Below are 27,961 nucleotides of genomic sequence, written 5' to 3'. Positions count from 1 at the left end.
GAGGAAAAATAATGGGGCGGAGGAGGGGAGAGCAAACTCAAACACAAATTCTGAAAGTCATAGAGTTGTGTCTATGTGGATTCTGGTTATCTAGAAGAGAAGCAACTTCTTGCAGATGCCAATGGTGGTTCAGGCCTTGATAAAGAACAGTTGCTTCAGCAAAAACATTCTTCCCTCCACATCGGATCCGGAACACAGCAGACAAAGACCTCTGGGCCAGGAAGGCAGCACAGCTCTTCATTTAGCAATCAGCTGAGGGCCTATTTGTGTGTTTCCTGCTCCACCACCCAGGAAGCACTTTTATTTTTGGGATTTAGGTAGCCAGTAGCCCCACTAGTCTGGGGCTAGTTCTCTGCAAAATTTATGTTTATAATGGGGGAAGGGGAGAAGGAATACAGAGTCAGCACAGGCTTAAATATTTAGAATTACAACGATAAATAGTTTTACAACTTCATACAACAACTATGTATGCTTACAAACACTAGTTATCAACTGCTGTTTCAATTGAACATGGTATAGCTATTGCACCAATTGTGTACGTACAATATGCATCTGCTAACGCCTCAATATTATTATGCCTTATGAATTTAAGCTACAATGCTCAATAGAGCTTTTTTCCATTTAAAACTTACTTCTGTGAACCTTGAGATTTCTCCAAACTTTGCCTTTTCATGAGAAAGATACTGTGCTGCACATCAACTGGAACTTGGAGAACCGAGTGTATTATCATATATATAATATATACCAGGGGTCAGCAAATTTTTTCAGCAGGGGGCTGGTCCACTGTCCCTCAGACCTTGTGGGGGCCCAGACTATATTTTGAAGGGGGGGGGGGAAATGAACGAATTCCTATGCCCCACAAATAACCCAGAGATGCATTTTAAATAAAAGGACACATTCTACTCATGTAAAAACACACTGATTCCTGGACCGTCCGCTGGCCGGATTTAGAAGGCGATTGGGCTGGATCCGGCCCCCGGGCCTTAGTTTTTCTATGCATGATGTATACCAACGTATAGGCCTACCCATCCTACACACCGCAACCTGCTGCAGTTCCCCAACCCCCTCATGCAAATAGGAGCTCCCCCCATTAGGCCTAATTTCTGCAGGGTGGGTGGGGGTGGCAACTAGGGAGAACAGTGCTCTTGCAAACAAACAGATGTGTCATAAGCACGAGCAATCATCAGGTGAAGAGGCAAACTTTGCCAAAAATTTGCTTCCATAATATTAATCTATATTAAATTTCTAAATTGGCTATTTCTGAAATGCTTCCTTTTAATTTCTGTTTAAAAGAGATCCTTTAACGACAAACCTTATCTAAATAAACTGCCTTTTATCTTCATTCTGGGTTTATATAAATGAACCATTTGAGGAATTCTGATTAGGTAATGTATGAATGCTACCTGTGCTCTCATTTTCCATTACAGTACTTACAAATATTACTAAAGAAATTAGCCTAAAATTGGTTCTCCAGCAAAAAGGAACTCCTATAACTTTGCTACTGAAGTTGATACCCAAATGAATTCATCAGAACAGAGTGCTATGTTCATAGCTCATTATGGCTAAATGCTATGTGTAAAAAAACTGGAGTGCCACTTTTAGCCAACAGAATTAAATCTTCTTTGTCATTAATAAATAAATAAATAACAAAAAAATGTTCATTTCAGAAGGTTTATCTGTGAGAATATTAGGATGATTTACGACTTAACGTTCTGATTAAAAAAATAGCTTTCCATTTTCCAGGCTTGTTCCTGTGACTTTGAAAAAGCATATACAGTGGTACCTCAGGTTAAGTACTAAATTCGTTCTGGAGGTCCGTTCTTAACCTGAAACTGTTCTTAACCCGAAGCACCACTTTAGCTAATGGGGCCGCCTCCTGCTGCTGCCGTGCCGCCGGAACACGATTTCTGTTCTCATCTTGAAGCAAAAATAGTTCTGGGTTAGTGGAGTCTGTAACCTGAAGCGTATGTAACCTGAGGTACCACTGTATGTCTCAATGGCACGGTGCCCCTTTGAGGGCTAAAGTTCTCCAGATTACACACCCCAAAAAAGAGGTAACACATAAATGCAGATGTTGCACTGAATTTACTAGCCCAAGGTTCAGGTGGTAGGCATGGCTTTAGCACCAGCGCTTCAATTTTGTGTACTAAATTAGGCACCTAAAGCCCACGAGCTTTCACAGGGTTTGGTAACTTACACATAAAATGCCCACCTTTTTACTCTTTCTACAGTAATTCAGTCTAAATGCAGCCAATATTTCCAGGACTAGCATGTACTTTCCATATGATTAAATACTGTCAGTATTTAATTTTGCATTTTTAAGCCTTTGTTACAGTAAATACTTCAAAATGATATGCTATTATAATTGACTAGGCCTTAAAAGCGGGAGGAAAGTTCAATTTCAATTTAATGGTTTCAGCTCTTAGGTCTTTCTCTACTTTGCTGTTGCACAGAGAGTGTGGAAAACATTCTGGATCTATAGCACCTTATTTCTAAGGAATTTTAAAATATACTTTATGTGGTTTAGGTAGGAGGGAAGAAATTAAGTTAATGTTCACCCACAGTTTATCACTGAAAATATTTGTAGAAGGGCATAGAAAATAGCAATTCTATTTAAAAAAAAAATTTAAGGTAGAACATTTTAATCCAGTATATTTTGATCCAACTTTGGTTGCCTCAATAAAATTTAAACTTCCAAGAGAACAGACCCCCAACTTTCTATAGGAATAATGAATAAAGTTTCTACATGGAAACTGAGCAAGACAAGTCAACAAAATGAAGAAGGAACACAGAACAAATGCTAAAACAATACACACCAAAATGGTAGAGGTCCTTCAGAACTTAGGATAGTTGACAAACGTGAGGTTATTTTCTCCAAGACAAACCACTATTTCAATGACAGAAAATGCCCATCATAGCTGTGATGATGCTGTATTTGGTTTTCTATGACATGACAGAAGCCATTTAAACATTTTATTCCAAAATTCCTGAGGCAGAGAATTTTAATCTATAAAATGAAAATGGCAATATGGAAACCTAAGGTGAATTTATTACTGACATTTGTTAAGGACTGGAAATTTCTTATGGACATTTTTGCAGGAAATAGAAAATGAACTGGATTTGAAGACTGAAAAAATACTGGTTTATAGAACACAGAATGGTTGAATCTTAAGGAATGAATATAATATGTACTTGCAGGGCAAAGATCTGGAAGTCCTTTTATTTTCTTCTTCTTTATCCTTCTTTAGTTTTTTTATTTCTTTCCCCTTTCTCTTGCTTTTTTCTTTCAGTTTCTCCTTTTCTCCTTTCCTTGTCTTTTCTTCTTTCTGACTTTCTCTTTTGGACTAAGTAGTTTTTTAAAAAAAATCTCAGTATATTATAAATAAGATACTTTGTAATGGGTATGTATTTTTGTATATCTTTGAATAAGTATCAATAAAAAAGGAAACCCAAGGTGAATTTGACAACATTTAAAAAATGTGATGACTATATCACGAAACTGTTCCTTTTGCCACCCGAACCCTGAGAATATATTTTGTATTCACCTGTTCTGAAACCCACATCCCACCTTAGAACATTCACGACCTATTTTTCTTGTGATGAAGTAAATTTTCTTAATTAGCCATTGGAAGAGTTCAGTTACTCTGAATCATCTAGGCCCGCAGCTTCAAGTGTTCTCTGCTGTATAGCCAGACTTTCAGTATGAATTTCATAGAATTAGAGAATCATCTGAGAAGGCAGCTACCCTCTCTTTCAGAGTTAGATCTAGCAACTGATTCTCATGCATGAGCTACTAAACTACCCAGTACATGGAGGATTGCCCTTGACTGTGGTTTGGAAGCTTAGAATCAGAATTGCAGAGCTAGAAGGGACCACAAGGTCCAACCCCCTGCAATGCACGGGATATTTCACCCAACGTGGGGCTCAAACTCATGGCCTTGAGACTGCACTTGCTGTACACACCAGAGCAGGGTGGGGCGAGGATGTCTTCACTTGATGCGCGTTACCTGATTAGTTTCACTGTGGCTGCAACACCCTTAAACTCCAGTTCAATGAAACTGTGTGGCCTCTGCATGTGCAACAGCTGCTTGAAATGTGCACACTTCAGCTTAACTGCGGCTTGCATTTTCAAGATGGGTGGAGTAAAAATAATAAAATATTATTAAAATTATTTCAAATTGGATGAACCGTGGTTTGAGGTAAAGCACATCAAACAGGAGTATTTCTCAAGAAACCACTGGATTGATATGGATTGTGGTTGACGTTATGTGTACTCAGCTTCAAGCACCAGTGATGGAAAGCACGCAGAAGTCAGAGAAAATGCCAATATGTACACAACCTAAGTTGGAGGTGGGAAGGGAGAAAAAAACCCATGGCTTTAACAGCTTGGGTCTACCATATATCAGAGACTCATTTCTTTGTGACTGATTTAACAGAAAGAACATAGAGTTGCTCCTTCCGCTGGAATCAACAAGGCAGTGCACACATGCATAAGGGTTGCAGTGTGTGTTTTGGTTAACATTTGAAATGGAAGAATCAGGCCCCGGTCTCTTAGAACAAACAGTCTATGTGTTGCCTTGAATTCAGCTAAAGCTGAATTTCTGGACAAAATATATCCAGATGTGCCAGTATTGCTCAAGGGCAACATCACTTTTGACAGTAGTGATGCTGCAATGCCTCCGTCAGGTTGTGACGGAGGTTTCATTCACATACACGCCACACACTTTAGTTAAAAAGAAAACTATACAACAGAGACAAAATCTCTCAGCACGCTTATTTCCATCACAGAACAAAGCTATGAATGATAATTCTCAGCGGCCGCTAAAGTTTTTCTCTGACTCGAAATATTAACTATTTGCCAAAAAAAGGTTGTGATTTTTTTCCCCTTAAAAGGAACAAAACATTGTGAATCAATAAGTCTCCAGGGAATTGCTTCTTCATTGTAATCATGACCAAAAAACCAACTTAAACTGTAATGCTTAAAATATTCTCAACAAGTGTTAGTATTTCCACACTTTCTTATTTTAGTTTTGTATTCCATTTCAATGTAGTAATTCTTACTTCAGTAAATGCCTGAAAAAGAAATCTGCAACAAAATAATGCCTTTTCAGGTGTATGCAAAACTTATATATGCAATTTTGTTTTTATAATTGTACTGTAACTGAGTCAAGTAATGTCTTTCTCCCACTTCCATAACCACAAAGCTTTGAATGTAGCAAATCATCTTTCAGACCTTCCCCCCAAAACAGAAGTGGCAACTAGATCTAGATCTATCCCCCCACATGCTTGCAAGCAAAGTTTAATTGAGGGGCAGAATCATCCATAAGTCAATCACCTGACATCACACTGCTGCACGAGGTAGCATTTTGGCACATCTGATGGTTTTCTGATGTGCAGAGCTTTGCAAGCACTGCTGATACAAGCTGTGCTTGCAAACCACTTTTTCACTTGGCTGATTTTTACCTGCCAAACACCTGACATCATATGCATTTTCTCAGTGCTTTCTACAGCATTCTAAACTTACGACAAGGGACGCAGGTGACACTGTGGGTTAAACCACAGAGCCTAGGGCTTGCCTATCAGAAGGTCAGCAGTTCGAATCCCCGTGACAGGGTTAGCTCCCATTGCTCAGTCCTTGCTCCTGCCCACCTAGCAGTTCGAAAACACGTCAAAGTGCAAGTAAATAAATAGGTACCACTGTGGTGGGAAGGTAAATGGCGGTTCCGTGCACTGCTAGGGTTCGCCAGAAGCGGCTTAGTCATGCTGGCCACATGACCCGGAAGCTGTACGCCAGCTCCCTCGGCCAGTAAAGCGAGATGAGCGCAGCAACCCCAGAGTCGCCCGTGACTGGATCTAACGGTCAGGGGTCCCTTTACCTTAAACTTACAACTGCAGTTGAAACTCAATCTTAGGCTACAATCCCATACACACATTACTGGAAATAAAGCCAGCAGAACACAATGGACTTCTGAATTGGGGGTGGGGCTGCTTGCTATGTGCAATGGGAAGATAGAAAGGCAGAAGTGTCAAAGACCCAACTCCATTACTATACAGTGGTACCTCGGGTTACATACGCTTCAGGTTACATACGCTTCAAGTTACAGACTCTGCTAACCCAGAAATAGTGCTTCAGGTTAAGTACTTTGCTTCAGGATAAGAACAGAAATCATGATCCGGTAGTGTGGCGGCAGCAGGAGGCCCCATTAGCTAAAGTGGTGCTTCAGGTTAAGAACAGTTTCAGGTTAAGAACGGACCTCCGGAACGAATTAAGTACTTAACCTGAGGTACCACTGTAAAGGGAACACACCAAGGACTCAATAATAACTCTTGTTTGAACATTCTAAGGTTTAATAGAAGCCTGGAAAGGCAAGAGAAAAACCAACAAAACAATATGCAGGAGTTTCATTTTAATCTTTCCTAAACCACCAATATCTAAGCATTGTCTACTCGAAAAATATCAAGTTTCAGGACTATACAGAACATGAACACAAACTGTCATTAACAAGCTCATGAGATTTCCCATGAGCTTGAGAAAGCCAAAGAATGTAGCCATTGGCTGAAGAAATGAACTTCTGAAGAAACAATGGTTTTCTTCCTTTTTTGAAAAAATAACTTTCTACTCCTTATTATTGCAAATTTATCTCGGAGTGTGTGGGGGCAATGCCTGGTAACATGTCAGGAGTGATACCAAATAAGGTATCAGTTGGACAGGAATCATATTCAGCAGCTATGAAGCTCATTACCCCATGACGTATGCATAATAAATTATAAAAATGATTTAAAAATGGAAAATGAAAAAATAATGCAGAGTTTGGTTAATTTTACACAGGCTGCAGAATCCAGTTTTTCTCCTTGGTGCTGAATTTATTTTGAGAGGATGGGGAATATGTAGGGTCCACAAAGTCTTGGTCATACCTAAGTTGCAAAGAATACATATCTGTATGTCTGCTTTAGTGCTAGTTTAAAAAAAGAAGAAGAAAAAAGCATGCATGAGCAATGAAATAGAGGCTTAATATATTAAAGCTAGCCTCAAGTGTACCAGCTTTTCTATCAAGATTTGTGTGTCTAAATTAGTATGATCTTCCTCAAACATTTATTTTTGAAAAGAAACAGAAAGGTGCTCCAATACTTAAATTCAAAAGGCCTTTTGAAAACGAAGAAAAAGTTACTATCACAGGATGAAGAAGTCTTTGATAATTAGCTATTTTTAAAATACAAGCAATCTAACCTGCTAATGAGCAAAATAACTTTTAAAACATCTGATTAAAACAGAAGAAATAGATTATGCTAATGACTTTACCCAGTTACCTCTTCTATAGATCTTTTAGCACCAACTATTAATTATATCATAATGAAAGCACAAAGTCTAGACTAATTGAGTTTGTGAGTCATCTACCTGGAAGGGGAACTTTTTTGTGAGGGCAAAGTGAATGATCCCAAACGTGAACTAAACAGAGTAAATTTTGGTTTCACCTTCAGCTCTTTGAAAGTCAAAATAATATTTATACTCTCAACTTTTTTCTCCTTCACTAACTATTAGTTTTAAGAATATAAAAAGGTAAGAAGAGCTTGCCAGTTTTGGGGCAATGGCTCATCTAGTCCAGCATCCTGTTTTCACAGTAGCCTACCAGATGCCTATGAGAAACCCGCAAGCACAACCTGAGCACAGCATCCCTCTCCCCTCCTAAGGTTTCCAGCAAATGTTATTCAGAAACACACTGCCTCTGGTCATCAAACAGTTTCCTTCTAACATCAGTACATTACTCGAAAGCAATGTAGTATATAAGTTAACAGTAATAGCTGCCTTCTGTGTAATATGAGATTAAATTCACAAACCTTGATCATCATTCCAAAATAAAATAAAATAAAAATCATTTTCCTTAAAATGAAAAAGTCTAGCAATTCTGGATGGTTGTTTATTTTTATTTACCGCTAATGGGAAAGCATATTTTACAAATTATACAATGCAATGAGCAGCTAGGTCTTCATTTCAGTGGAGGCTAATACAACCAGTTTCAGGCATGGGGGCAGATTTGTGTTCAACACAACAGTGTTTATGTGTAGCACTCGAAATAAATAAAAAAATTAAAAATTGTCCAGTAGCACCTTAGAGACCAACTAAGTTTGTTCTGGGTATAAGCTTTCGAAAGCTTATAGAGACCAACCCAGAACAAACTTAGTTGGTGCTACTGGACAATTTTTATTTTATTTATTTATTTCAACTGCATCAGACCAACACAGCTACCTACCTGAATCTAGTATGTGTAGCACTGTTATTTTTCCCTGCAGGAGCAAATAGGATCCATTCGACTTTATACAGAAGAAAACTAATGAATTATCTAACACTTCAGCATCATCCCAAGTTCTTTCCTAGTTTCCCATTCTTCTTCAAAGCCCATTCTGATAAAGCCTTTCCTGCTCTACCTGGTTTTCATCCCTTCGTTGCTAAATGCTGCCAATTTATTCTACCCAGTCCTCAATTGCTTTACCAGATCCTGTCCCTCATGTACAACTTGGACTTTAAGCACCAGGGCCATGTCACACGTCTCTGTTCTGCATGATACCTCGCATGCTGCCAGCAGTAAGTATTAAACTACCAGCCTTACAACCTACTCATATACAAACAACAGATCCTGGAGAACACCTGACATTAAAACATTTAACTTGATATTCACTTGGGGGTTTGCGGCTCACAAAATGACCTAGACCTATGACTCTGTTTCTCTGATTCCACAAAGAATCAAGGAAATCTTTCAGTAGCATAGAGAGTATCCAGAGAACCAACACAGCAGACAATGCCCAACCTACTGAAATCCCATCATGGATTTTAAGGGATATCAAGAAGAGAAGAAACTAATTAAAGTTGAAATATCCTGAATATAATCTTTATCTGTTGACTCAGCTCAAGAGATTAAATCCCTATATACTTGGTTATATGAGAGAAAGAGAGAGAGAGATTAGTGATCCCTTCCCAGCTGTTAAGGAGCAATACCTGAATATAGATTTCTTGTGGGAGTCCATAAGAGAAGACAAAACATGTGATTGGAATGATGTCAGTTCCCCAAAGACACCAACTCATACTTACACAGAAAGAAAGACATCTCCATACCTTTATATATACACAAGAGGAAATATAACAGAATGATGCCTTTATTAGTGCCCAAAGCGAAAGAATAATGGATTACAATAGTTCATCCTGGCAATAGACAGAGTTGAAAGTAACATGAGCAGCTGACGTACAACATTTCTAATGCCGTTACATGAATATGCTTCTTCCATGAATGCAGCACTTCCAGTCCTATTTTTACTAAACTCTTCCAAAGTCCAAGAAACCAAGTCGTGAAACATTCAGTATGACTTGTAAGTAATTTCTGTCAATACTATTAGTCAGAATATTTGAATAAGAAAGGTAGAAAAAATAAAACCAAAACTAGAAACTAGTTTGAGGGGAATACAAAATTTTGTTGTTTATTTCTATTTGTTTAAATCGAACAGAATAAACACAGGGCTCCTTCTGCCCAAGAAATGGACTGCAATCCAGCAGAGGCTCCCATTGAAGGAAGAGTGAAAAGCAATGAACATCAATTCCTTCTTATCCCTACTGCTTCCCACGTCCCATGCCATGCTGTTCTGGAGGGTTCTGAAACTCTGCAGAGCAGATTTTCAACAAGTCCTGGGGGTCCTGCAGCAAACTCACAGGAACTCTGGATCCAAGCTATGCAACTTAATATCCCCACCCACTGATCATCCCCATTTTCATACCAATGATAAAATTATGAACAATTCAACTATTATCTACTCTACTGCATTCCATATTAATTTACTCTTCCATAGCCCCATCTTGTACTGAGCCAAGAAGCTGATTTGGGTAAAGTTATGCTAGAAAAACTTATATATTATATTTAGGGCAATTAATATATTTTAGGGCAATTAACATTCTAAAATTTGTTAGCAGCTATTTAATTTGTACGGTGGTGGTATTGCGACCTGCCTTAGGTCAGGTCAGATGGCTCTGAGCAATGTGAAGTTAAGAATGTACTCATGCAGATCATGAACCCTTGTTTAAATAAAGTCCTCTTTCACTATTTGGGTGAAATCAACACCCATCTGGCCTACAAAGCCCCAATATGCTAACAATACAGTTGCAATACTTGAGGTCCCAAACTAAGCAAGTTGTGTAAAGCCGAGTTTTTAAAAATGAACCAATAATAATCAAATTTAAATCAAGTTTCAGGTCACTAACTCTCTCCAAGGTTTAAAGAAGGTTGCTGTTAACACTGCAAGTTGCTGTTGTAATTGATCCTATTGGTTTGGCATTTATAGATATATTATTTCCAAAACATGTAATAAGGCTGCACGATTCAATTACATTTTTTTATTGTCAATGTGAATGTTTTGGTTGTTTTATCGGTTTTAATATTTTGTAATAAACTTTTTTTTTAAAAAGGATTCCTTTTTGCTGTTTTACAAAGTCTAGCATGGGAAGCAGCCAGGAAGCTACCAGATGTAAGGGAGAGACAAACAGGTCTCTTAAATATATGGGCTTGGATCCCAAGAAACAAACAGAGAATTTCACTTGGCCAAGGGGGTTTCCCACATCAATTTGCAGTACAGGAGAAGGACTATTTGCATGTAATAATAATTTATTATTTATACCCCGCCCATCTGGCTGGGTTCCCTCAGCCACTCTGGGCGGCTTCCAGCAGAATATTAAAATACAATGATTCATGTAGAAGGCCTCAGGTTCTATCTCAAGCATCTCCATGTAGGGCTAAGAAAGAACCTTATCCAAAACTATGGAGAGCAACTTCCAGTCCATGTAGACAATACAGAGCTAGATAAACAAACATTTCAACTAAGTAGAGGTCAGCTTTCTATGTTCCCCCTGGAGCTCTTCACATCCTGGGAAAGTGACTGCTGAGATCTGAAGGGCCTCTATAAAAGAGTGCAATGCAGAATCCCATGGAAATCAGCAGTTGGCAAAAACTAAACTAAACCTTGTGCTAGTGGGTACGCTTACCATTCACACAAGGGACACTTTGGGTCCAAGCTGTGATGCTGTGTAATTTCATGATATTTGAAGGAGGGAGAGAATAGCGATGGTATGGGACAGAGCCAGCTCCTAAGGTGACATGCAGTAGGGATGAATGTGATTTTTCCAGGCTTTAAAAAAAGTCAACAAGAAAGAGGTAGGCAGTTATCATCCCATGCCTTTTCAGAGAAGCACAGTTGTTTTGCAACGGTGACATGGTTGCTTTTGCTCTGGGTGGCATTACTCCTGAAAACTTCAGTAGTAATGCCTCTCTTACATTACCAAGACGACCTCTCTTTATCCCATGCTGGGCCACTGCAGCTGCAAAGACAGCCAACTTTAGAAAAGTGCCTCAGCTGTCAAATTTGTCATTTAAACGTCAGAGGCAGACACATGCTCCAAGTCAAAATAAAACGGAAGCAATAATAATTCCCCCTCTTAAGGAAAAAATGCTTGTTGGTAGACTCCAGCATGACAGCCATATTCCATGGTTCAATGCTCACTACAGACTTGCCACTTGAGGGCAGAACGCATGATTAATTGAAATAAAACACGACTGTGTTAAAGAAAATATATTGCCAAGGTAAAAAAAAAAAGACACCACAGCTAACAATATTTCCGATGTAGGGACATAATAGTATCGCTTCATTTTTATGACATCAGTTCACTAAATATAGAAAAACAATATATTCAGTAAACGGGCGGATAGAGAGAGATACCAGGCTTTTTCTGTGTTTTTTCCTCATCACTAATTCACTAAGAGAAAGAATGGCACCTCTGATCAACTGCAAACAAAATATTGCATATATTCAACTTTAACACACACACATAAATAAATAAATATGTGCAACTTTCCCAAACATTGCCCTAACTCTTGACATGCAGATACAATACAGACAGTAACCATTTTAGATATATCCAATTGACGCGCGACCGCCAACATGCGGGTCCTTTTGGACCCCGGAAGAGGGAGGAATGGAGGCAGAAAAGAGTATGTTGGGCCACGACTGGACCTAATGGTCAGGGCACTCTCTGCCATGCACTCTCTGCCATGTGTGGGGACCAGGAACAGAACCCCCATGGAAAATGGTCACTGCCTGTATTGTGTTTATATTACAAATCCATGGCATGTGTGTTCACGAAAACTGTGACACTGCCTGTTGCTTGCCGGGATGGAGAGGTATGTGAAGAGTGTTTTCACAATATTTTTTCACTGGTGTCTATAGAACCATAGTCCAAGGAGTAATAGTTCCGCTGGGGTGTCCAAGTGACAACTTCCATTCATGTGTCATTCATTCCCTTTCAGGATTTCTGGTGCTATCAAATAACAGGTTTCACTATGCCATATATACCTTTATTGCCATGTAGCCCTTTTCCCCAGTCTATAGGGATTGGGCTTGAAGTGGCCTTAGGATGGGACTCTGGGACCGGCTGTCAGGGAAAGAGATTTATGGGCTCAGGGAAGTGACCTCTCCTCTCTCAGCTCAGTCAAACGCACTATACAAGTCTGTAAATAGGATAGGTGCTGCCATCAGAGTGCAGGAGGCAGTGTGGAGGACGGGAAGAGGGAGGCATGCGGATGCCGAAGAGCAGTGAGTTCTATAGAGGTGCCACCCAGAAAGATTGCCCTATCAGAGAAAAACAGGAAAGATCACATTGGCCAAAAGGTCAGATTGGTCCAGAATGGTCAGACTCGTCCCGACTGCCTCAGCTGTGCCTGGGTATGGCTCTTTACCTATCCTAATGTGGGCTTATATCTTAGATTCACATCTGTGAAATCAAGTATGTGAAACATAAGCTATTCCACCCAACTAGTGCTCCTGACAACTAGGATGCCCGTTCATGTGTTAAGGACTGTGGTTAGTTGGTTAGGGAACTGCTCTGTGGAGTTTGTCTTTGTGGGTCTTTGTGGGTTTGAGTCTTAGGGCCCCTTTTTAAGCAGACATGTGGAAGTTGAGTATTCACTCCTTGATGCTAGTGGGACTTCCCATTTCCTGTTCCTGCAAACCTGTGCCCTATGTACGGAACCACTGGAGGCTGCTGGTGGCAGAATGCATCTTTGGCCAACCTCACTGGTTATTTGGCAAAAGAGTCTTTCTTTCCCTAGGTGGTGTTGAACTTTTGCCCGAATGGACTGTGTGTGCCTTGGAGATTGTTCTTCAGTGATATATCTCCAGCCCCAGAATAATTTAAGTATAGGATTGCCTTGGCCATGTGTTAGGCACACTCTTATATCTGTGCATCCTAAAGCTACAAAAACCTAATAAAAATAAAACTGGTTTTTTATCCAGGCTTAACCTAAGCCAATAAAATGTTTTTCATACATGAAACAGAGTGGCAAGATTTATAATCAAAATTGCATAATATTTCACAGGATGCTCTGTTATCAAAATCCACAAAAATTCAAAGGGCTATTTCTTATATTCTCCGAGCAGCTCAAGTCAGAACAAACTAAGAGATAATGCAACTAGGCATAACACAATAAAAGATATTACCTTCGCAATGCATTATTGCTGCCAATTATAAGAATCACTTCAACTTAATTTCAAAAGCACAATCACCTTCAACTGTAACAGTCTCTTTTTTAAATTTCAAACTGTATTACATTAAGGCAATAACTCACCTTCCAGCTATAATATTGGTCTCTCTTATTTCAAAAATACATTTCATAAATACTTCATCGACAAGTCAAGCTAATTCAGGTTAATTTTATTGTATTTCAGTGCTATCTCACATTTGTGTGCAATTACCTCTATCATTTTATTGCTACGCCGGAAAGTAATCAGAGCAATTATTTGAAAAAGAAGGCATATAAATTTTAAGTCACAGTTGCTGGCATTTTTGATAAAATAGCAGCTTTATCTCAGAAAGTGGCAGGGACATCAGATAAATCATGCATCAGTCAAGTGTAGCTGACCCCCAAGTGCATTGCACAATATCAGAAGTGCTTCAAAAGAAACTTTCCTGCATCATCCATCATCCTCCATAATACTAAAATAGCTACACCTGAAGAGTTAGAACTAAAGAACAACAGTAAAACAGAATCCAAGCAATATGGGTAACACTATTAACAACGCTCCTCTTTAAACTAAACTATAAAGGAACCACTAGAATTTGCTTGTAAACAAATAAGTCCTATTTCCATATTGCATCTTCAAACAAACAGTCCTACAATAACCAGCACCCCAACTAAATTCTATTCAAAATACTTGTCAGATCATACACTGAAAGAAATATAAGGCATAACCACACACTATCAGAGCTTGTTCAAATTTCACAAAAGCAGGAAAAACATGTTCTGTGTTTACATGGCATTCATGGTACTAGAAGTTATCCATTCCTAGCAGAATTAGAACAAGGACAGAGGCAGCTGAAGAGGAGCAAACACCACCATTTTTGTCAATGCCCTATATACAGTAAAAGGTAAAGGTAAAGGGTCCCCTGACCATTAGGTCCAGTCATGGCCGACTCTGGGGTTGCAGTGCTCATCTTGCTTTATTGGCCGAGGGAGCCGGTGTACATCTTCTGGGTCATGTGGACAGCATGACTAAGCCGCTTCTGGCGAACCAGAGCAGCACACAAAAATGCTGTTTACCTTCCCGCCAGAGCGGTACCTATTTATCTACTTGCACTTTAACGTGCATTCAAAATGCTAGGTTGGCAGGAGCAGGGACCAAGCAATGGGAGCTCACACTGTTGCAGGGATTCGAACCGCTGACCTGATCGGCAAGTCCTAAGCTCTGTGGTTTAACCCACAGCGCCACCCACGTCCCTCTATATACAGTACACATGGCTTAAAAGAGAAATAGTATCCAAGCATTGAGAGCAACACAATAGACCTACCACCATTAAAATGAAATACCTAGTGAAAGCACCAAGTGTGGGAGCAAGAACTGAAGATTGACTGAAGGATTCCTTGGTCTCCCTGCTCAACTGGTCTCCACTTTCAAGGAGAAAATATAAAACACAATGAAAAACACACACATATTTTTCCAATAGGGCTAGTGGTGCAATTACAAAATTTGAAATATGCCCAGTGGTGCAAAGAGTTTGCCGACCCCTGCTCTAAATAAACACTCCTACAGAATGGCCATTTGGATGTCAACCAGCATTCTACCTCACTTCTTGCTTGTTAACTTCGTCAGCAAAGGAGTGAAATGTGCATCATTATCACAGACACAAGTATATGTCTATCTATGTAGGACAGGTTGTATTTTAAGGGAGCCTTGCTGTATGCTTTGCATAATTACCCAGTTTCAAGTGCAGTTTCCACAGTTTAGCCTCAAGTACGGCATTTCACTTCTTCAGGCCCCCATTCTCTCCTCACTGAAAAGAGGAAAATTTTATAGCTTCTATGGGGAGGAGCAGTGGCGTAGCGTGGGTTGTCAGCACCCGGGGCAAGGCAAGTAATTTGCGCCCCCTAACCCGTGGATTTGTGCCCCCTAACCCGTGGATTTGCGCCCCCTAATCCTAACCCCCAGATGTTGCGCCCGGTGCGGCCGGCCCCCCCTGCACCCCCCACGCTACGCCACTGGGGAGGAGGAAATAATAAAATGGGAAATCCACAACCTATGTAAGCATTTAAAGTTGACCATTACAAATCATAGCATCAAAAGATAAATGTGTAATCAAGCAAACGAGGAGAGGGGGCAACTGGGAGGAAAATAAATTAATGTAATACAGGAAACAATCAATTTACATGTGGCCAGTTGACACGTGACTGCACATGCACGCATCACGCCAACCCAGAAGTGGTCAGAAAAAGGGGCGGGTGGGCGTAATGGGGCAGGCTTATGAACACTCTGCCATCAGGTGCTATGATCTGGAATGCACTCCCCCCTCCAAAAAAATAATAATCAGGGGCTGCCTGTAACTAAAGGCTATTCAGTTTTTCCTGGAGGTGATTGGAAGGGCGTGTGTGTGTGTGTGTGTGTGTGTGTGTGTCAGCCAGCCCCATGTTTTCCTCAAGCCGGTAAAAACTACCCCAGTAAATACAGTGCCAAAATCGGACTGTATCTACTGCATCTGAGTACTGCATGGTTCGCATGTATAGAAACAGTGAAAGAGCACACCTACCAAAAACAAAAGGAAGGTTACCATAAAAGTACCTTATATGTACAAGTTTAAGTACGATCTATACAGAGGATGCTGCATCTCAAACGAGATATCAGCTAGACAATTTTGGCTTGATGTTTTATACAATACAATTTTCTACGGAGTTTAGATTTATTGAAGAAATAACTGGTTTTACGTTAAATGCCTTGATTCACAATCTGAATCTGAAGTTTAAGGGTTTGTTGTTAGGTGGTGTTTTTGTTGTTGTTTTTAAAAGAAAAATAAAGATTCATCTAGCCACAGAAGAGCAGAAAACAGCTCAGTTAACCCTAAAAATACAGCAATCTTCAATTAGGTTATGCTCTGTGGAAGATAGATATGTGATGCGGAAAGGTCCACTGCTGCCTGTTACGAACCATGACAGAGCTACTGAGATTTACAATGCAGCATCAATCTTGTCAACCGGATTCTTAACACTGACTGCTGGACACTAGGGAAAGATGCCAACTACGTTATGCGAATTCTTCTCCAACATTATTACTTTGTGTGTGGACCCAAATGCACTATTTTCTGCCCATAGCAACTTACTTTTTGATGAAGTTTTGATGCCATGTTAAGTATACAAAGCAGCTCGGCCTAAGAGAAAGGAAAATTGAAATGCATTAAGAAAAAAATACAAAAGCATACATTTCATAGGCAACTAAAAGAGATACCATGCCCCCTCTTATTTCTCCTCTTAGATACGAGATCACAGAGAAAGAGAGAGAGGACTCAGACTTTTAGAGGATGCAGTACCAAACAGTGGATGGGAAATTTCTTTTCTTGCAAGCAAACAGGAATTTTGCAGTTCAGTAGGTCATCTATCATCTGCAATGAGTCATAATCAACAGAATGAGATTATGAGGACTTCTCTCATCACTTGTCCTGTAAAATAGGGATCTACAGGATAACAGCAAGGCTTAAGACACATCCGAAAGCCTGTAAAAATAATGCTTAAAATATACTGTACTGTAGCTACTAAACACTCCATGTTTTTTCCATATACATATTGCTTCCTTCCTTAGATTAAACAAGATGCGCACAAAGGGCATTCTGAGATATTTTGCATATGGGAAGAAAAACAACCATGAAATATTCCTATAAATTACTATGGCTATTAACGATTTAGTTTGCAAGACTGCTTTCAGCTGCAAGCAAATCAAGACATAAAAACATTTACAAGGAAGCAAGTTTCACCAGAACTATTTGAAATGATTTGCAAATAAGGAGATTTAGAGTCAAGTTCATAGTACATATATATTTTTAATTCACTCTTCTACTTTATAGTGGTTTAGAGTAATGTTGTTCTTATAACCCAACTTTAGCGATGTTTACTTTCCATGAAGGGATAATACAGGCAATCATTTACAAATGGTTAACTTACCATACTGTGTACATAACAACTTAGGTGGTCATCTGAATTGGCCGGCCTCTGTTGAAGGACAATATTTTACCTCTCCTCTGCTGTCCCAGATTTCAGCTCAGAAGAGCAGTAAGGTTTTCTTTAACACCTTGCAGCACGAGACCGGTGACCAGCTTAACCAAGTGTTTATATACACACTGCAGTAAGTTACCACTTAGGATTTGTCCCATTTATTTAAGTAGAACTTATTTCAGAGTAAGTGGGCCCAGGACCATGGCCTTAAAAGTGAGCATAGCAAAGCCGATGAAAACCAAAATGTGTCAACATGAACACATGTGCCTAAGGACTTGTCTAAAGACACAAACGTGTGCATAAAAAACAACCCCTTGTATGGTGGTGGATTGTGCACTTCCAGCTTGTAATTTTATCAATATAAAATGCAAAAGCACATTCATATGAGGCTGCCCAAATATTAAGATTGCAAAGCTTAGCTTCATTTTGTTTGCTGGAGGTCTTCCTTTGCTAAGTCAGATACATGTACCGGGAGTATTCTCAGATCTTAATTAGAGGGGTGGGGATGTTGAATCCTTAACAAGAAGTGGACTTCTCCCAAGTGTTTTGGTTAAATGTGTGTTAAAAATAAAGAGCTTTGAGCAGCCTGAATAGAAATTACATTCCCTTTCAATCATGCTAACCCAATTTAGTACAGGTAGTACAACCTGCCAAGACCTAGATTTCAAAGATGAAGTAGGGGTGGAGGGAGAGAAACCACTTTCAAAACTGATTGAGCCTTTTGCTTGATATTGTTCAATTAGGCACATTTTATAAAAACAAAAATTATTTTCTAGACTGAATTTGCTATATTCGCTTTCCTTTTATTCCAAGGTATTTCAATTTACATAGCCAAAAACTGCTAATCATATTCAACTACAGCTCTAGATATTTTTCAATATTATTTCATGTACTTCCAAAAACATTTGTATGTTTGCATTACACCTGACCGCTATAATTAACTGTATTTTAATATAATAGCTAAGTTACAAGTCCACGCCCAACGTATACACCATCTATCTTTGTCAACAGCAGGTCAGAATGTTGAAATCTAACTACAGTGGTACCTTGGGTTAAGTACTTAATTCGTTCCGGAGGTCCGTTCTTAACCTGAAATTGTTCTTAACCTGAAGCACCACTTTAGCTAATGGGGCCTCCTGCTACTGCTGCACCGCTGGAACACGATTTCTGTTCTCATCCTGAAGCAAAGTTCTTAACCCGAAGTAATATTTCTGGGTTAGCGGAATCTGTAACCTGAAGCCTATGTAACCTGAAGTGTAAGTAACCCGAGGTACCACTGTATCTGGGTGGGGCCAAAATGCCTTTTCGCCCCCACATTAAGAGGTACAATTATTGAGTCTAACAAAATAAGAAACTGATAGGCAGTTTCTTTTCCTGAGTATATGATCATCCCTTTTTATTCTTGCCTTCCACAGCACGCTGCCAAAAGAGAAGGGGTTGTTCTGACAGCATGGAACAAAGATCGTCTCCAGGAACAAGAACTATATGTAGGATGAGGTGGCGCTATTAAATCCACAACTTTATTGGTTACAACTCATAGGGTATGGTAGCACACCGGGTGAGAATCCACTCATTGGAAAGCCAAACTGCTGGGTGATGCAACCAGTCTGGCTCAGATACCAGGGAAGCAATGAGGTGAGTGACAGGCATACCTGGTTCAGCATGGCTCAAACAGATAGTGTAGTTCTTTCCTGGATACCTTTTGGATAGCATGGTGACCACTTGCAGCCCACTTACCCTTAAATATGAATCTGACCCAAAACCAGAAACACTTTAATAAACACTTTGCATTTTGTTTTGTGACTTGAACAAAGGCCTTAAACTTTTATTTAGCAAATAACTCTTAATGACCTCACCCCCCCATAGGAAGAGACTCAGGCTTCTCTTAGCAGACAAATGTGAAATTCCCTGCACTCCATCACAGCACTTAAAGGCAGGTTGGTAAGAAGTGGGAATAGCAGGGGTCAAGTGCTAGATCTCAAGTGATGAGATGGACTCAAAGAAAGGTTGTTGTTTTTTCCCTTTCAGCTTTCCTGCTGACTAATCAAAGGGAAAATATGGTTTTGAATTCCACCAAGATCCACGTGCTTTCCCACTTTTCCACAGGGAAAGTATGTGCTGTGGAGGCAGCAGGTGCTTATAGATGAACACAGTGAAGCAAGTAGATAAGAAATAAACATTCCTTCTGATTTATGGAAAATATACTTTTGAACCGCAGCAGGTTTTTTCCATATAAATAAAGCAGTTCAAATGCCTCAGGAAAGATGAACTTGCCCAGACTACTGGGCACTTTAAGTATTACACTTACTTCTATGATGTCCCCACACTTGGCACACTGTCATAAGTGAGAAAATACAGATCTGCACCCCTTCAATCTCCAATAAAATACAGTACAGTGGTGCCTCACAAGACGAAAAGAATCCATTCTGTGATTCTCTTCGTCTAGCGGTTTTTTCGTCTTGCGAAGCAAGCCCATTGAAGGATTAGCGGATTAGCGCTATTAGCGGCTTATCTGCTGATTGGATCAGCTGATAAGCGGCTTAGCGGCTTAGAAAAAGAGGGGGGAAAGGGGAAAAAACCAGCAGGAACTCGCAAGACATTGTCGTCTTGCGAAGCAAGCCCATAGGAAATTCGTTTTGCGAAGCACCTCCAAAACGGAAAACTCTTTCGTCTAGCGAGTTTTCCGTCTTGCGAGGCATTCGTCTTGCGGGGCACCACTGTATTATTACAGGAACATAAGGCGAGACTTGCTGGATCAGACCAAAGGCCTACTTAGTCCAGCATCTCTTTGTCAGTGACCAAGCAGAAGCCTATGGGAAGGCTGCAAGCAGGACATGAGCACCACCACACTTTAACCACATGGTATTCACAGACATACTGATACTGAAGGGAATACAATTGATAGTCTTATCCTACAGCCATTTGTCTACAGCTCTTTTAAAGGCATCCAAGTCGGTGGCCATTAGCACGTCTCGCAGTAATGAATTCCTTAGTTCAACTATGTTCTATACAAATAAGTACTTTCTTTTCTTCAGTAGCAGCCAGTATGGTGGGAATGGGATGCCTGCCCTCTTGATACTGGCATCGCTGCAGATTACCTGGGCGTGGATTGGGTGGGACAGGGTAGGTGTGAGAAGCAGAGCTATCTGGATGTAGCAGTGGAGTCAATCCAGTGTTTCCTCCAGTCACCCACACAGCCCTGACATCGGTGCTGCCCTGCCCAGTCCAGGTGAGCTGCAGAAATGTTGGTGTTGAGAGGACAGTCCTATCCCAGAACACCAGCCATTATTCCTCAAAACCTCAGTCTCTAGCAACAGAGTTGAATCCAGGTGTATGCTTATATTATGAATCTGCACCTTCAGCTTCTTTTAGAACAGGCCATCTCCTCAATTGTAAACACAAGAACCATTCTCCAACAATGCCTCCAACTTGTCAGGATCCAGCTTCGGGGTCTATCAAGCCCATTGTCATCTCTTGGCACAGGTCCGGCATCTGGACAGCCTCACCGGATTTAGATGATATGAACAAACAGAGCTGGTTTGTCATCCACATATTGGCGACACCATGCCTGAAAGCTCCAGATGACTCCTTCCAGCAGCTTTACATAGATGTAAAAAGCATAAGAGTACAAGATGGGGATTCTCTGGGAACCCACAGACAACACAAGTTTCCCAGTGCTTCTCTTTGGAAACCTATCTTCAAGTAGGAGCTGAACCAGTGAACCACCATGCCTCCCAATCTGAATTCCAAAGTTTGTAGTAGAACTCCCAAAATAGGCCCCTGAGGACTAAGCATTCTCAGCAGCGCTGAATGTTGGGGAGAAAAAATTAATATGGGAGTAGGGCGGGGAATCCAATGGCATACCCTGGAAGAAGACGGCATAGCTGGAACCCAGAACAGGGGCATTTTTACAATGCATAGCCTGGCATTGCTTGTCTGGCCTGTACATACAGGGTTTAGAATTTCCTGAACGTTTGGTCTTTTATCAATCTCCACATAGATGTTCAAGCATGTTCTGAAAATAACAGAAATAAATCTTGGTTTGAGAAAACTGATGGCACTCAGTAAGGAGTCATAATTTTTCCTTAGCCATTTAGCTGGCTTGAAATGTCATGGATGCTTTAACAATTCACACAGCTAGACACAGCTCCAAGAGCTGTGTTGTTATTTGGCAAACCGATTGAGGCCAAGTGCATTCTCTGCTTGGTAGATCAAGGAATGATGTTGGGAGTCTGTTCCAAAGCAAGCTACAGCTCTGCTTTCACAGCTGGACATTAGAAGTGTCTTAGCTTGCCACTAAGAGAGATCCCAGCATGAGAGAAAGCAGTAAATATGGCTGAAATAAGAATCTACCTCTATTCTCTAAAAGAATTACAGTATTCAGAAAGCGTTTTTATAAAAGCCCTTTTTTACACAAACACACAGCCTCACAGATTTCCACAAATGTAGGTTGTAAAAAGAAGCTATCTGTAGATGTATTGTTTCTACCTTTTGCTTCCTACTTTCAGCTGATAGCCACTGTTCTGGATTTCAGGTTTCAAAATACTGTACAATGGAATCAGTATTCCAACTTATATGCTCTTTTCCTGAAAACCTCCAGGAAGGAGATCCCACAGCTCCCTTAAACTGCTCATTCTGCTGCTAAACTACTGTTCTTACCGATGTTTGATTTAAATCTACTTCCCAGTCATTTATTCCCATTGCTTCCATTCCTGTCCCCTGTGGATAGGGTGAGCGCACCTTTCTCTTCATTGTGAGTACCTTTAAATATCTGAAAGAAGTCAACAAATTCTACCAACAGGAGAAGAGTCATGGACGAACAGTCTTGTTTTTCAGGATTATTGAAACAGTGTTAAAAATCACTAAACCTGACTACAATTAAAAAGAAACATACGATAGCTAACACAGGGTTTAAATATGTATGCATATGCCAAAATATTATCTTTCTGTGGTGGTGAAGGGAAACCCTGATACACAGTGGATACAGTCTCATTTTAGCATTCAAATAAAAGCTATTATTACATCAATCCAGACTATGCATAAAATTCCACATGAAAACATTTAAAGTACATTAGATTTTTTGGTCAAGATGAAAAGACTAAAAAACCTAAGCAATCTATTCTAATTGGGTTCCCATGGTAACTGTACAATTGGGTTTTTCAATGTAACATCCCAAAGGCCCAATGCACACTTGTAAAATATACTTCAAACAGCCTGAATTGTTTTTACATTACAGCACTCCCAGGAAGATCAATTACTATACATCCCCACCCTAACTATTAGTGGCAGGAGATGTTAACACTATTGGCCATATTAACATATGTCATGTAAGAACCACCACGTATCGCCATAATTATTTAAAAACTAAGCTGCACACTTTTAGATCCCTCAAACGTGTTTTAATATATAAAGCCAATACTAGCGGTCATGTTTACCAAACGTAAGAAATCAAGCCCAAATATATGCCAAGCAATTTTCCTTTTTATATTGATTTCAAGGATAAACAGAATCAATCATTAATAATTACATTATAAGATGACCCTGAGGGTTAATCATATTCTTAGAGATTCTCACTATGGAATTATCAACAACCACTAAATGGAGATAACTGAAAAGAATTCAAATCCACATTTTAAATATTAATGGCACCATATAAAACAAAGCATATCCACTAACAGATGACTTTTATTTGCAATAATTATAGCAGCAATCTTCTTACCCCTCCAATTCAAGCGCATTTCTACCACCTAGCTCCAATTTCAGAAAGCAACAGCTTAGGCAGTAACTATAAACCACACAAGACAATAAATACATTTGCACTTGCCCCATCTTAAACCCACTGGGTGCAATCTACGAAGTGCTGGTCCTATAGAACCCCGCTCTGTTTCTAACCATCCTTTTTATACTTCAGGAGCTTAGTGCCAGATAAAGCCAAAATATTTCACTTATTTTGCTGTTCAGGATGCTATTTACACCCAGGAGACACTCTCACATAGCCTGGAAGGAACAGGTAAGTCAACGGGACTAGTCATAAGTGTGCACAGTATAATCTTTATGGTGAGATACCCACCCAACTTTGAGTATTCATCTTTCCAAAGATTATTTGCTTCACAGGATAAACAGTTCCTATCAATAACAGCATTATTTTCACATGCATTGTGCATGACTTTGTGAACATTCCCTTCAAAGATAGTAAAGCTGGTCAAGAAATTGTACTGTCAGATGGCATTTTGTTGGTCTCTCTAAAGCCAAGTTCTCAGATATGCTCCCAGAATGTTTAATTGCTTTTAGAATGTTTCAACTGTTTTCGAATGGGTTTTTTTGTTTTTGTTTTTTTTTAAACTTTTTGCTATGTATTTGTTTGCCACCTTGGGCTTGCTCAGAAGGGAAGGATATAAATTCAATTCAATAAATAGTTATCACAAACAAGTTCAACAAAGTGTGAATTTGCGGCACTTCACTGGTTAAAAGAGATCTGGCCAATGGCATCCTCTTATAAGTAGCTATTCTACTTATTTGACCTCTGCAAAAGCAATGCTCTGTTCTAAACTTTGTGCTCAATATACTATCACTCGGACTTGTTTTCTTCAGGGGGTCTTCTTTGACACTTTACTGAGCAGTGGAAAAGTCATTCAAGAACACCAAAGTCCAGAAGAGCACTGTAAATAAATGCCAAAGCAGTACCCTGAATCTGAATGGTCTCCATACTGAAGATAATTATTTCATTGCTTGCATTTTACACTGATTGATCTAAATCACAGTAACACAATTTAAATATCATTATAATGGCAACTGATTCATCAGCACCATCATTTACAAGGCAGATTAGTATGCTACAGTGGTACCTCGGGTTACTTACGCTTCACGTTACATACGCTTCAGGTTACAGACTCCGCTAACCCAGAAATAGTACCTCAGGTTAAGAACTTTGCTTCAGGATGAGAACAGAAATCATGCTCCGGCGGCGCAGCAGCAGCAGGAGGCCCCATTAGCTAAAGTGGTGCTTCAGGTTAAGAACAGTTTCAGCTTAAGAACGGACCTCTGGAACGAATTAAGTACTTAACCCAAGGTACCACTGTATCTACTAATAAGTATTGGTTGAAAGAAGTTTGTACGTGCAATGAACAGTTTTCATAATGGAGGGCAGCAAGCAAGCAGTGGCGCCCAGTAAGGATGAAACTGGGACTATTAACGACATAAATTTTGTGGAGTCAGGGATAACCACTGAAGTGGACAAGTTCATTAATGACCCCAAATGATTCAGGGTGGTGAAAACTGAAACAAACTAACAAAGCACCAATAGAATCCTTCCAAACCAAGTGAAGAGAGAACAAAATGGCAAACTCATGTAGGACAGACAATCAGTAGTTGTTATCCTTGATACTTTCTGCTTTGGAGAGACCTTTTTTAGACTTCCTAAACTTCCTAGGTTCATCCTAAATGTCTGCACAAAGTGAGATGCAAGATGCTTTGGGCTCCATTGTCTACCAGCTAACTTTGTTCATGTGGCACCATAGCACTTTCATAATCTAAAATTACCCACAATTAAAATTGCTGAAAAACATGGCTACCTACGACACCGATTTTACAGGTTCCCCCTTCAAAAATCAGAGCAGTTGTCTTATATTTCTGCTATATTCTCTCTTTTTTGCCAATCCAAATATCTTAAGAAGACTCTGTGAACTAGAGAACTGCACAATCTGTCAATAAAGTAAGCTTATTTTGAACTACTGTCCATATGACTCAATTTGTCAGTAAAAACTGCCACCAGCGCTGTGCTTGCAGAAAAATGTCCATAAATGCATTATTGCGACTGGCAGATCGATGTCTATAATAAAAACAAATAGATTTAACAAGTGCTTGCTTTTACGAGTTATGCTATTGGTAGAACGTGCATTCAGTTTCGCCCTTCGACTTCTGGGAATGGGCAATACAGACAGCATTGGATACTTTGCTGACTACACAAGTGTTGCAAACAGGAAATTATTCTAACACGGGAAATCTTTAAAAGTACATGATGCGTTCATAAACATAAAGTTTAGAATTTAAGCTATCACACATCTAGGATTTTTGTTCATTCTGTAAGTTTCTTCAAAACATGCAAATTTATCACTAATAACAGGCAGCACTCTTTCCAGCAAGAAACTGGAACTCTCTATAAAAGAGCTGCATTGTGCCCAGAAAGGCTCACTATTGTTGAGAATGGTGCAGAAAGGAACAGTATTTTGTTCCCATGAGACTATGATTCATCTCTGATCTGATTGAGAGAAGCCACCACCGTATAACCTAAAGTTTTTAACATGTGCAGTAGGGTGTCATCTTTTACGTTAGTGGTCTCTAGGGTAGTGTAAGAAGTAGTTATGTATTGTTCAGACAGGACAAGATTCTTAACTGTATTATTACATATGCGGTAATGTTAACAAAACCCCTCGTTCTCTCTCGAACTTCATTTAGGCTGAAAATACACCTATTATATTGCTGCTTTTTTCGCTACTGGAAATTAATGCAATTCCAAAATCTGCACTTTAAAGAGGGCTGTTGAACACTAGCTGTATGTTTAGCAGGAACACTCTTAACATTCTACCCAAAGCGCCCTAACAAATGAGCTTTTTAATGCCTTTCCAGGTCAGGCCCGGGTGTTTTGTGTTTAAGCAATCCCTGATAGCCTTCCCAGTGGGCATGAGCTTCTCCTTCAGGCTACTATCACTTTAGCGATGCCATTAACTGATTCTCTACATACGTTAAGCATTAAACAGTGGTGACAAGTTAATTACAGAGTTATCAGGAGATAAAGTAGCCAGGGTAACACAAGTTACAGTATAACTACTATAGCTTCCTATAGAGCATCTGTGCAGTTGCTGCATAAGTGGTGTAATTAACTTGTCATGGATCAGGCTGCAGATAAAAGTTGCTGACGCTGGCTTGCAAGCACACCTACCTGGATTCATAAGCTACTCTGAAATCTTTTAAATATGTATTTATTTCAAAAGAGGGAATCATTGTGACCTATTAGCACACCATCAAAGTCTGCAAAGCTTTTGGCTAACTAGATAAAGACAATGAATAAACATGGGTTACAGGGCTGGAAAAACTACCGGCAGCGTGGGTGGTGTTCAACTACACTTTATTCAGTGAAAACCCACTGATATTAATGAACATGACTAAGCTAGGTCCATTCATTGCAATGGGTCTCCTCAGAATAAAGCTTAGCAGAATGCCACCCCATACCTGGTTACTTGAGCACTTGAAACTGCAATACTGGCATTTAACAATCAAGTGTTTTTGAGCTCCCTAGCTGAACAGTTACTAAAAATCTGGAATTGCTCCCAAAACATTTCAATCTCCACCCCCCAAATGTCAGTATGTCCACCAGCTGATTACCTCTTAAGGTAACCTAGAGGCGATTGTACCTATATTTAAATTGCCATCACTTTTAAACTATTTGGGATAAACGTAGCTTGGTTTTCCTTGAAATGCAGACCTGAAAAGGGTCTTTAATATAAATATATTTAGTTTTGGAAGAGTAAAGTAAGACTAACTTGGTTTCAGAGAACTTACTTAGCCTATTTCCTATTCAAACACACCAAAATACAGTAGGAGCTGTTCTCACCTCAAACTTGTATTCTATTCTCTTAATACCTAGATTCTGAACTGCTGGGGAACACATAAAGGCCATCCCATACATGTGTTAATTAACACAAAGAGGGTTGTACAACTATCTAGGGCGGAGTATCCAATGTGCGGCCCACATTTGTTGTCCCCTCAGCCCTCATGCTGCCTTCCCAAAGCCAGGTAAGTGAGGCGCTGGGATTTGGGAAGGAGACCTGAGGGCTCTGACAGGGTCCCGGAGTCTTCTCTTTCCCAAAGCCTAGTAAGTGCTTTCCCAGCTTTGGGAAGGAAGTGGGAGGACTCTGTGATCCCACCAGAGCCTCGTCCCTCCTTCCCAAAGTCTAGTGCCTCACTTTGGGAAGCATGAGGCCCGGAGAAGGTCAAATTTTGGCATTGCTCTCCCCCCACCCCCACTTGCAGGTATGACAAGGCTAGTGGGTTCCACGACAAAGTACTCTTGCAGCCCACTTGATATGAAAAGTTGGAGCACCCCGCTCCAGAGTAATTATTCCCAATTCCCCCCCCCCACACAGACCACTTGAAAACTGCAGAGGGTCTTGGCAGACCACATAAATAATATATCTACCTCTAGTAGCAATTTCAATATGCTGTGCACTTTTCAATAGTATTTTCACAGACACGTCATGGGTCCCTTGAATGAAGCTCACAGACCACAGCTCAAGAACCCCTGTTCCAGAGAATATAAATATTTTGAAGTGGAGCTGTTGAGCACAAATACAAAAATGAAAGCTCTTGCGATTAAAATGGCTTGTAGTGGCAGTGCATTAAAA

At 40.0% G+C, this 27,961-nt stretch overlaps 1 protein-coding gene across 8 annotated transcripts in view; it reads right to left on the bottom strand.

Moving 5' to 3' along the window:
• MGMT (O-6-methylguanine-DNA methyltransferase) overlaps positions 1–27,961 on the bottom strand; it is a 180,185-nt gene that overhangs the window by 145,802 nt on the left and 6,422 nt on the right. For 7 of the 8 annotated variants that reach the window (XM_081193096.1, XM_081193095.1, XM_081193099.1 and 4 more), the window contains exon 2: positions 16,676–16,723. In XM_081193096.1, the coding sequence (XP_081049222.1) occupies positions 16,676–16,723 (48 nt within the window). Of the gene's footprint in view, positions 1–16,675; positions 16,724–27,756; positions 27,953–27,961 lie in introns of those variants that run through there. The other variant, XM_081193100.1, reaches the window with a different exon arrangement.

The sequence above is a fragment of the Podarcis bocagei genome (assembly GCF_964188305.1).
Source record: "Podarcis bocagei genome assembly, chromosome: 4".
NCBI lineage: Eukaryota > Metazoa > Chordata > Lepidosauria > Squamata > Lacertidae > Podarcis > Podarcis bocagei.
The sequence above is the reverse complement of the archived record's forward strand: the minus strand, read 5'-3'. Positions and strand labels throughout refer to the sequence as shown.